Genomic DNA, 12,222 nt, shown 5'->3' with positions numbered 1-12,222 from the left:
AAATACTAATTGAACTGTGCTCAACAGAAAAGCGTATACCTGCAGACTGTAGCATGTATATTATTTTATAATATATATATAAATGTATTTATATATATATATTATACATGTATATAATATAATATACTATAATATATTAATATATTAATATATATTTATACATATATATTATTATGTATATAATATTTTATATATTATACATACATATTTTATAATATATATATAAATGTATAATATTTTATACACAAACAGCGCCTGCAAATTATATGCTACTTGTTTATCAGGTTCTCTGAATTTCACTATCAGATCCTACCAATGCAGAATGAAAATACGCTAGTCATTTTAGGAGCAAGAAGAGGAACATAAGCTGGACAAGTACAAGCATTACATTCTTGCCAGTAAAGTGCCAACACCACCTCATCTTTTTGCTAGTAACACCTCCTTTGAGGCTTATTCACATTCATCTGATCTCTCCAATTCTAGAAAAGAGTATAGCATAAACAGAATGATAAACCCTCCTCTCATGAACAGCAACCTGAGGTATACCATGACAGGTCTTCATACAACAAGAAGAAAAAAAGGGATAGTCTGTTATCCATTATCAGTCAATTAGTCACAATTCTGCTTAGCTGTTGACAAAGTCAATCCATTGCTTTTGTTTTTAGCAATCCATGATATTATGGGAGCATCTTCTTACGAAAAACAGTATTTCAAGTTCATCACTTTGTCACTTGTATCATATATGCAAGAGTTCGTCATCAGTTCCTAAAAGTTAACTATCAGCCATGTCTCTTATTGCTATTTCAGTCAGTAATTTAAAGGGGCCAAACTCTGAATTTTTTAAGGCAATCTTAGTCCTCTTCCCACCCTAAGAAGTTTAAACTTTGTTTTTTTAATTTGAGAACCGTGAGTACATAAAGATTAACAGAACTTATGTCTCTTCACCTGTTCCACAAGGATATCTCCAATTCTGCTGATTACAAAATTACGCTCATTCCCCTCCTCACATGATTCCTGCCGTCTCTCCCTCATTCTGCAGAAGAACTGCCTATGGATCTCCAGTAGCTGATCTAAGCAGGGGAATATTCTGTCCACTGTGCTGTGGTCCAGCTGTAGCTCTTCTTTCATTCCCTTCCTGAATATTTCAGACATAATGAACAGGGTGTGGATGTGATGCACTTCTGTTTGCATCAGCTCTGCAGTATAAAAGAAAACAGCATATTATAGTAATCCTTTTTCACACTTCCATTATACTGTCACAATCACTTTTTTCTGTATTAGCTTCAAACCTAACAGATTGGATCAGTCAGAAGTCTTAATTTCTTGCTCTAAAGTGGCTCTCATAACTGTCCTGCACTGAGTGCACTGGGGTAGCCTCTGCTTAAACCAGAGATTGGACAAGTTCCAGTGAAAAGGGTAAACGTATCTTAGGTAGTTAATGTGTTCCAACATTTCCTTAACTCTAGGATAGATTGTGATTTGTGACAAAAAGTGCTCTTCAAACCTGCTTATTATTCTAAATTGAACCACCTCTCATACCAGACATAAAATATACCTGGTTCCCCCTATTTTCTGCAATAAATTGTTTTTAAATCTACATGAAGCTTTGACATACTGACCAAAAATGACATCCTGCCTCTTTGCAACATCCTTTTCTTGCTTGTTACAGAACATCGGATCCACAACAAGACTCCATGATTCTGCCTCGAACTCCTGTGCATCTGAACTGATGTCAGTCCACTGAGACGAATCCACCTCAACTGTGGTAAAACATGCATCTCATAAATAACAGAAAAACATTAACGGACATTCCTCTGACCATCATCTATTGATAAAGTAAGGGGGACACATCATAGGGATGAACTTCAAACAACTTCTGAAAATGCTGACAGTGTACTATTTAAAAAAAAAAAAAAAGCTTTCCAGATGTCAGCAGCATTACCAAAGTGTTGAAACGCAAATGTAACTGCAAGGGAAGAGAACAAACAAAAAAAATCTTTTCTCACATCCAATTATTTTTATCCTTCTTTTCTTGAAGAAACTTTTACAATTTAAACACAAAATCCAACTCTGTCAAAAGTAGCTGTGATGCCGCTGTGATCTGCCATTTTGCAGATAACCAGCGTAGGACATCTGCACCAAACTCTGTGGATGAATGCCCTCCATCTTAGAGATTCAACCTCACACCTAAATACAGAAAACACTATTTCTATTCACCTCACAATGATGAGCAGCCATTTTAAGAAGGCAGTTCACCAGAAATAGATAAGATTTGGGGTTACTGAGGGAACAGAAGTGATGTAGGATAATGTTTCACAGTGTGCACTGCCAATGGAAATGACCAGATGAAGAAATGAAGTATACTGCTTCTAAAAGGATGCCAAAAATGATTCCCTACCATTTTCCAGTGGCAACACCATTCAAAAAGTTATCAGAGTTACTTATCAGGAAGAACAAAAAAGTTATATTTCAAGACTGTTTTATCTAACTGTGTCACTTTTATGAAGGCCTAGCTGTAACTTGCAAAAACAGATGTTTTACTTCTACAGAATGAAGTGGCTTCCTAAATCAAACTTTGCAGTACAGGTCAACACTTGTGCAATACTTCTCACCTTCCATCACAAAAGAATCCATTGATGAATATGTCCCTAATGCCTGCAACATTTCTTCAGATCTTGACTTGGTCCTCCATGTGCTAGTCTCAGAGTCCTGCTCAGGAAATGGCATAGATCTTCTAATGCAGAAAGAGAGAAAGAAAAGAATAAAACCACATTTATTTAATTGTTACATTTTCCTAGAAATACTGAATCTCTTTATTATTTCATACCTTTCATAACTGGCACCAGGGACACTTTTGGACAAGGAATAGGACTGCTGCAAGGCTTCCCTCCTCCCAGCAGATAGTCCAATAGGCACAGAGGAAGAAGGATGCTCTGAGGAAAGCCCAGGCTGTGAAATGTCTCCAAACAACAAATCTGTGAGGCAAAGTACAGAACATTTTGACAATAAACAGTGCGTCATCAATAGCAGAGTTACACTGCAAAATGCTAACCAGTTTTCACATACACATTTACCCAATACCAGGAACATCCCCCCAAGCAGTAAAGACCATGATGCTTTACTACGGAACATAAAGACAAGCCCCTCAGAAAAGTGGAATAGCTCTGAGATGGATATTTGAAGAAAACAATCCCCAGTCATGAATGCTCCCACATCACAACCTGAACCCAAGAAGATCTAAATACATATACATATGGTGAATGCCATATTCAATAGTACAAGATATAACTGTCTACATTTGATTTCCAGTCTCACTGAAAATAAAATTTAGTAAAATCCCCACTCCTTTTAATAGGTGAGTAGATAATTGAAATTGTTCATGAAGTCCTGCTTACCTGTATCAGATATGAGAAACACAACTATTTTTCCTCATTATACCAAAATGAAAAAGAAACACAAAGATGATGAAGGAAAGTTTATGTTGTCATTCCCATGACTTCATAAGAGGCTTAATTTTGAAGCACCATATGCACAACCGTGAGTCTACTCATACTTACTTCCTATGCCAACTTGAGGTTTGTTTTTGCTATGGTACCTCTCCTGGGATTTCTGAAAAAGAATGGTTTTATGAAACTACAATGAAATCATCTATGACAACACACTGAATAGTTGAGTTAGTAATTCATTCCCATGTATCACCATACAAAAGAGTATCAAGAAAACCGACCTAAATTATAGTCCTAATTTCAAACAATAACAGATAAATCTAAGATAAAGTAGAACATTTTTTGTACTGTAACACAAAACTGAACCTGTCTATTCTAAACAAGAGTCACTGAGCTACTACTTTCTAATTTCTACATCAATATTGTCACAAAAGCTGCAAGAAAAAGAAGTAATCTTCGAGGCTTATATTCAAACATTCTTGAAGGATTTGTGGCAATATTGCCTGATGGAGCCTCAGAATCAGAGGTAGAATTGATCCCCCTTCCAAGCTGTACTTTACAAAATGTGCAGCAAAAGCCTGCTGAGCTTAGATAAGTATTTTCCCTGGGGTGGGTCAGTAAACATTTTTTGTAACTCATTCTTGATGAATCAGAAAGTGGCCCTTGTCTCCTTCTGACGAATAACTTATCAGTTTCAGTAGTTAAAACTGCCAATTCAGCTCTCCTAGTGCCATCTAGTTGGTCAGAAATTTGTGCTAGGCTATAAGATGACTAAAATAAATATAACTAAAATAAATAAAAATACCTGCTTAATATCCAGTTTAGCCTTGTTTACTCTGAATACTCTATATTGAAATAGTATCTTTGCAGGCTGTCATGATGCAAAACTTAACTACACCAGGAAGATGCATTTTTCTGATTAGAAAAGTATATCACTTATCGCTGTGGCACACTTCTCTGCAAGTCCCTTTTTATTCCATGAGGGCAGTAGCCTTACATGTCCATTTTTGCAAGACCCTTCAAGCAACACCATTCTTGCAATAACCTCACCATATTTTTATTGTTCCTTTAAGGGAAGCAGCATATATCACCCTTAGCCCTGGCTTCGTTCTGTCTGCAGTGGCAGCTGAACAATGGAGGTGAGTGCCCTGACAGGCTGTAAAGTCTCCTCCAGCAGAGATTTTTCAGAGCAGGTCAGACAAATACCTGCGAGAATTGTTGCTTGAAGATCAGCCTCCCTCAGAGTGAGGAGCTGGACTTGACTACCACCCAAAGTTCCTAACATTGATGCTTTCCATTTTCCAATCATATTTATCACCCCTTTCTGTTTAACAGGATATGCACAGTTTTGGCCATCCTTTCTTTTTAAAATCATAGAAACACCAAGGTTGGAAAAGACCTCTGAGATCATCCACTGCAACTATACAGTTATGGGCTTACTAACCCATGTCCCCTAGTAAAACACTGGAACATTCCTTGAACACCTCCAGGGATGGTGACTCCACCACTTCTCTGGCAGCCTGTTCCAGTGCCTCACCACACCTTCTGAGAACACACTATTTCTAATATACAACCTGAACATCACCCTAGCACAAGTTAAGACCATTCCCTCGAGCCCTATCGCTACATAGGAGAAGAGGCTGATCCCCTCCCTTTAGGTAGTTGTAGAGAGCAATATGGTCTCCCCTGAGCCTCCTCCAGACTAAACAATCCCAGTTCCCTCAACCACTCCTCATAAGGCCTTTGCTCCTGACCCCTCACCAGCTTCAATGCCCATCTCTTGGACATGTTGCAGGGTCCCCACATCTTTCTAGTAGTGAGGGGCCCAAAACTGAACACAGTACTCAAAGTGTGGCCTCACCAATGCTGAGTACAGAGGGATGATCACTTCCCTGCTCCTGCTGGTACTGCTATTTCTGATGCAAGCCAGGATGCCAGTGGCCTTTTTTGGCCACCATGGCACACTGCTGGCTCATGTTCAGCTAAGTGTCAACCAACACCCCCCGGGCTGTTTCTTCTATACAGTCATCTAGCCACTCTGCTCCAAGCCTGTAGTGTTGCCTGGGGTTGTTGTGGCCAAAGTGCAGGACCCAGCTCTTGGTCTTGTTGAACTTCATCTCACTGGCCTCAGCCCAGAGACCTAGACTATTCTGACTCATCTGCAGAAGGGCCCTGCTACTCCCAGGCAGATTGACACTTCCTCCCAACTGGTTTCATGTGCAAACTTACTGAGGAAGTTTTCAATGCCCTCATCCAGGTCATCAAAAAAGATATTGAACAAGACAGACCCCAGTATCAAGCCCTGGGGAACACCACTCTCGATCAGTCACCAGCAGGATTTAACTCCATTCACCACCTCTCCCTGGGCAAAGACATCTAGCCAGTTCTCTACCGAGCCAAGAGTCCAAGTCATGGGCTGTCAGCTTATCTACGAGAATACTGTGGGAGATAGTGTCAAAGGTTTTGCTGAAATCTAGCTAGACTACTTCAACAGCCTCTCCCTCATCCACCAGGTGGGTCACTCAATCATAGAAGGAGATCAGGCTGGTAAAACAGGACCTGCCTTTTATGCTGGCTGGGCCTGATTCTCTGGCTGTCCTGCACATGCTGCGTAACCTAACTCAAGATATCTCTTCTACAACCTCCCCTGCCAGGCTGACAGGCCTGCAAATCCCCAAATCCTCCTTATGACCCTTCCTGTAGACGGGAGTCACTCTGGCAAGCCCCCAGTTCTCTGGAGACAGTGGAAAGCTGCTTGGAAATCATCTCCACCAGTTTCCTCAGCTGAGCTTTTACGTACCCTCAAGGCACACCATTACCCATCCAGCCTCTGTAATTCTTCAAAAATACAAATAACTCTTCAAACTCATTTTTCATCCTCTTCCAGAAATTCTTGTTCAAGCATAGTGCTTGATGCTGCTCACATCAGATATTTCAATATCCTTGTAATGCTTTGTGTACAAACACTGGGTCTGGACAAATTTCCTGTACCTTTTTTCCCTTCACCATTTTTTCTAGAACAGCTGGAAAGCAAATGTTCTCTAACAAGAATAGCATGGTAGAAGAAATTACCTTAGTGCACACAGGAACACACTCCTTACAGTTCTTATGCACAGTCACATTGCAGTCTGAAAGAGAAGTAGATTTCAAGGCTTGATGCTGAACAGGATTATCAGGCTGCAGAAGACATTAACTTTGAGGCTTCACTACATCTCCTCCTTCATGCTCCCTTATTAATACACTGGATGTTGCTCTGAAGCTGAAGGCCCTGGCTGGGAAGGAGCCTGTTGTGCTGGGCTGGAAGATGCCTGTGGTATCTTCTGAAACTGTTTTCCTTCCTCACCCTCTCTCGCCCAACTCAGCCCATTACATAAAATAGGTACTTCCAATCCAAGCAAGACTCCTTTTAAAACAGAATGCTGAACCAGGATCTCCAAGCAGGTTTCAGAGCACTGCAAATTCACACAAGAAAACCAGTAACTACTTACAAGAGCACTGCAGTGACTCTTTTCCTAAGAGGGCCTTTTCACAGACCATACATGGCATAACTCCAGAGAAGTTTCCATTTATAAAATTATGTCTGTTCGGCTTCTCTTTGTCTTTGGTATCTTTATTTTTTGTCTTCATCCCCAGAAGCACAAGCAGGAAAAAAGGGGGAGGGGGATATGAGAAAGAGGGGGAGTATTCGGAAAGAAAATAAGTGATTCAACCTTAAAAACATGACAACATTCTTTTTTTTTTTTAAGAGAAAAACATTTTGAAACATTTATTTCCTGTCCTGAAAGTCTTATAATAGTGTACTATATTATTACATCTAACATTATTAATGACATTGCTTCCACTGGCAGTTAGGCCAGCAAACCTTATGGAGGAAGACTGGCATTTATAAGCCTGCAAAAACAAAAGAGCCAGAAAACAAAATTTAAGTCTTACTGAACAGCCACCACAACCAAACAAGTGTCAATGTTTACATCTCCTTGTGAAATCCACGCAAATTCATGCCATTATTTACATAACCCTATACAACCTGCATTCAGGAATTAAATGACACGGGAAATAAACTATTAATTAATAACATTAATGAACTTCATAATTTTTGCCTATTTTTACTGTACTTTTGTTGGCGTGAGTACATATACCTCTGAGCATTTCTGGCATCATTATTTAGGAGACCACACATACACACGCTTACGTATGACTGCTGGACTGGACATACATATTCACAGCCAGCTCTGTCACATTCAAAAGGTATCACCATAGCAGTAGTCTGCCATCTTCACACCCACATATGTCAGGATAACCTGGGGCACAGGAGAATGTAACAAACCAAATCCACCGCTAAAGCTGCTAACTGATGCCATTTGTTAATCTACATTGCATATATCTCGAAATCAACCCACAACTGTTTCAATCTACCTTTCACAGTATGCACATCTGGCTGTGAAGGCCTTGAATCTGCAACTCTTTAGTGTCAAGCAGTACTTATTCATTCCAGAAGCCTCATTAACATCAAATAAAGAAAATTCAACTGATTAAGTGACAATGTAGATGTTAAAGAGGAGTGATTGCAAGAACAAGACTATAATAGATAAAATTATTTCTTAAAAGCAATTCAGACATTTCGACTTGAGCTAAGGAGTCAAATAAGATTATTCATAACATGAAAAAATGGCAAAGGGCAATGCTCGGTGTAATTCAGCTAAAGCTGCTGCTTAAAAGAAAAGCTGTTTTTCTAGCATGAATGCTCTTGCAGGATATTCTGCATATATTTTAAAATTAAAAGATGAAGACCAAAGTTCTCCATATTTTGTGCTTTTGTAATAAACAACGATCTATCCTTATATAAAAATTTAGATTCTGATCTACAAATCACGCACTGATAGTATCTTATGTAATAATGTATACATAAAACTCAAATTACCTTGTACTTATTCCTTGTGCTAGTCATTCTATTCATCAGAAAGCTGAAAGTCCGACTCACTTTGTATTTTTCAGGCTCTGTTTTTGAAGGTACAATATACTTATCCCATTCTTCTTCCTGAATCCTAGAACACAGACCAGGAAAAACAACTCATCCCAATGAGAAAAAAGCAGAACCTGGATGGTGATTGCCTAACATTTAAAACTTCAGTGTTTAATTCATTTTTTGTAGTCACTGTTAAAAAGATTATAAATGCTTTTTATAAAAATGAATACTACTAGACAGGCTAGAGGGGACCTGGGCAACTTGACTAGGGAGGCAATGCTTCTCATGGCAGGAGGGCTGGAAGTGGATGGCCTTTAAGGTCCCTTTCAACCCAAGCCATTCCATGACTGCATGATAGCCACATAGTCCACAGACTGTGAATTGTGTTACCAACTTGTCATAACTATCAAGACCTCCTTGCTTTTATTGAAGTCATTTGGCTGCCTCCTCAGATAGCTCCCAGTGGATCTGAGCATATTCCCACAGTGGGATGTGCACGTCATGGTGAGCCCAGAAACAGGGAGCCAGAGGTTGAGCATTATGCAGACTGTAAGCCTGTGCGTGCAGATGGCCTGGTAGATGCCTGCTCTGCTCACTAGGTGTGCAACTATATGGACTGCTACCAGTGTGGGGACATTCAAGTGCAACAAACACCCTACCTTTTCTCTCGAGAGTGCTCAGGCAAGCTGTACGCTCGCTCTGCAAGACACAATCAGTTAACCAACACTTACATGGGGAAGTCATTATGGTCAGGGGAAACATGTGACTTGCATCAGACCACAAGCTTGTCATTAAGCAATTGCAGTGTCATTTGAAAATTAGGGAAACAAAAGAATAAATATGTTAGAAGCAGCTTTTCCTACGCTGCAGCCTACTGAGCCATGGTTAGTTGACAGAAATTATTAGAAATGAAATGGATAAATAAAAATGCCAGTTTCTACAAACAGTCTATTCTTAAGAACTAGAAAATATATTTTGTTTCACTTAACAAGCCAGACTTTAATCACTTATACTCCCATTTGTTTTTTAACTCATCTGACATACTATAGCTTAATATTATTATTCTAATAATCACATATGCAGCTTTATCTAGTGCTTTTTTTTTTTTTTAAATCCCCCTTCAAACAGAAGAATATTACTAGCCTGTGCTCTGCACGAACTGGGTGACATATTACAAGTTTACATCCTTGAAATACTGAAGAGATCTCACGAAGACACTCTCAACAAAATATCTATAAAGCAATACACAGGTAATAGATAGTCAGACAGATAAGTAACCCAGGTTGTTATGAAAAATTAGAGCCCCCTCTACTATTTCCATATTAGATGTCATTTAGTTCTGCAGAGACCACTTAGAAAGTATCACAAAGATACTTAAAAACCTAACTTTAAGCATCAGACTGTGCCAAGTTTAAAGTTAGATACAAATGGAAACACACTGCGTAGACTCAGTTTGTCTTCAGATAGACATAGGCTTCATGTTTAGTTAAGAGTTGGAACACTTATCAAAGAAGCAATGAGAACAGAATAGCACTTCAGTATGCTGCCAGACAAAACCTGTGCAACAGGATGCTTTCTGAAAAAAACAAAGGTCACATGCCCAAGGGAAATGAAGACAGACTCATGCACAACAGCACCAAAGGGATATGGTCTTGGTACTTACTACAGGGGTGGAGCAGGGACACTGACTTAGAGAGTGAAAGAGCCTGAAGAAGAGATCGGCCACTGTTCGTGGGAACACCATCTACAAAGCAGGGACAAATCCCTTACTGTTAAAGCTTGCTAATACCTTCTCAAATAAAAGCAGCTCGTTGTCCTCAAGCTCAATGTATTGAAAAGCTTCCATGAAAAACAAATGGTGATTTCCCACTTCTTCCTTGTACTCATTTTGAGAAAGATCAGCCTGCCACTGTACTCTGGTGTTTATCTCACTACAGTGCAGGCTTTTTCAGGCACAGATGAGCCCTGAGTGAAATTCCCCCAGCACTGACAGCTGAGCAAGAGGGATGGGGGCAGATTTCTAGCACGCAAATACCTGGAGGGACCCAGACACAACTGCGCTAGAGCCTGCAGAGGTAAGGGTGAGAGTTAGGCACCTGTGGCCCTCACTGCCAGCAGCTGGTGGTGCAGCATAGGCCAAACATGCTGCACTAAGGCCTGTTTCAAAAGAATGGCAAGGTTTCCACAACACAGAGAAATGTCTAGCACCGACTGACATAGGGGGAAGAGAGAAGAGATTGAATGGGACAAGGACTCAAGCCTGAATCAGGTTGGAACAGGTAATGATGTCTGAATGAAACTTAGAGTCTGTGATACCAACGGTCCAGTCCCTCTAGAACTGAGGTCAAAATATCTTCCTTTTAAGCCTAAGCACACAAGTTGCAGAGCTTTGCTTATCAGTCATCTGTATTTCTGTGACAGCCTCTCCTTATTTACTTCTTCCTTGCTTTTACAAAGACTTCTCGCTCATCTATTGGATATAAATGGTTGCAAACACATAAGGGAGATGGCAAAATATAATGCAGCTACATGCTGCAGTAGATAATCCTCCTCACAAGACAATGTGAAGTCTTACTATGTCTCTTAAAATAAAACATGTTAGAAACAATATGTAAAAATTTACAATAAAAAGATCATTTTCTACAACACAGGAAATGATCAGAATTGAGCTGAGCCGAGCCCCACTGGAGAACAGCATGTGACCAAATCTTTATGAGACACCTCCAGCTTGGCTTGCTGGAGGAAGTGGGTTCTGATGTTGGAGAAGACCATGGCATATCTACCAGTTTTACATGTTATTCAGGATCTAAGGGAAACTGGGGCCCACCCATTCTCCCTAAGCACTTCTGTGTCATCCTTAGCATCCTTGCAGTTTCCACAGGGGACACAGCAGAAGGTTAGGGTAAGGCTCTAAGGAAAAGAAGATTACTACTCTTGCCTGCATTACTTTTGTGACTAACTACTCTCACTGTCACAAATCTTATGTCTTCCCAAGGATTAGCTGCTATGGATGGTGTGATGGGGCAGGACATGGCAGAAGAGCAATGGTAGATGATAGGGGTACCTAAGGGCAACTAATCCACTCTTTCTCATGCACTGGTATGATCTGCATGTGCATGGACTTTGGGTATGCAACTACAAGGAGCAGGGTAGGCCTGAGTAAACAGACCAGTGCTGGGTTGAAGCAGGTAAACATGAAATGGGGCTGTGCACATATAAAGCCAGAGCAGAGCTGGCACTGACCTTCACCTGAATCACCAACTGTGAAGTCCTGAGGAATGCGAGGTCTTCCTAATGAACCTTTGGGTGAGGAACAGGAATATGAGCGTGACCGAATTCCGGAGGGTGAGCATTCCTGGAACAAATTGCAGCAGATAAGAACCTGTACTCCTTTGAAAGTGAACAGCAACAATAACAAAATAAATCAGTGGCAGAATTTCTGGAAGGACAACTGATTTTATGCATAACTTTACTTGCCTTCAGTAAAGATTTAAATTTATTTACAATTACTGATAACTTCACTTGAATTCTTAAACAGCCTGTCATAATCTTGTCATGAAAAATTTTAGTATATTTCATGAAATAATTTTTGGGTCCAGGTCAGACTAAGAGAAAGCTTATGTTTTCTTCAATTTGGTGGCAAGTGCCATTCAGCTAGTTCTGTGCACCACTGTATCTGATGAGCAAGTTATGTCATTACATCATTAATTCTTTGTGTTTTAATACTACAAGAACATTTCAAACAGTCTAACACACTGTCATGGCAAGCAGTGATAAGTGCCTCAAAAGAATTCACTTAGCCTCTCCCTC

The 12,222-nt window shown here is 39.9% G+C and overlaps 1 protein-coding gene across 1 annotated transcript in view; it reads right to left on the bottom strand.

The window, feature by feature from the left end:
- ARHGEF28 (Rho guanine nucleotide exchange factor 28) overlaps positions 1–12,222 on the bottom strand; it is a 58,195-nt gene that overhangs the window by 32,413 nt on the left and 13,560 nt on the right. Inside the window, exons 5-15 of the mRNA XM_065744212.1 lie at positions 11,656–11,767; positions 10,076–10,156; positions 9,072–9,111; positions 8,368–8,491; positions 6,935–7,067; positions 6,519–6,574; positions 3,558–3,609; positions 2,828–2,975; positions 2,613–2,734; positions 1,620–1,760; positions 946–1,196 (exon numbers count right to left, since the gene is read on the bottom strand). Of these exons, the coding sequence (XP_065600284.1) occupies positions 946–1,196; positions 1,620–1,760; positions 2,613–2,734; positions 2,828–2,975; positions 3,558–3,609; positions 6,519–6,574; positions 6,935–7,067; positions 8,368–8,491; positions 9,072–9,111; positions 10,076–10,156; positions 11,656–11,767 (1,260 nt within the window). The remainder of the gene's footprint in view (positions 1–945; positions 1,197–1,619; positions 1,761–2,612; positions 2,735–2,827; positions 2,976–3,557; positions 3,610–6,518; positions 6,575–6,934; positions 7,068–8,367; positions 8,492–9,071; positions 9,112–10,075; positions 10,157–11,655; positions 11,768–12,222) is intronic.

Source organism: Cyrtonyx montezumae, unplaced genomic scaffold, assembly GCF_038088225.1.
Source record: "Cyrtonyx montezumae isolate F1298 unplaced genomic scaffold, pur_monq_1.0 scaffold_30, whole genome shotgun sequence".
Classification (NCBI taxonomy): Eukaryota; Metazoa; Chordata; class Aves; order Galliformes; family Odontophoridae; genus Cyrtonyx; species Cyrtonyx montezumae.
Note: the sequence above shows the minus strand (reverse complement) of the source record. Positions and strands in the feature narration are given on the sequence as shown.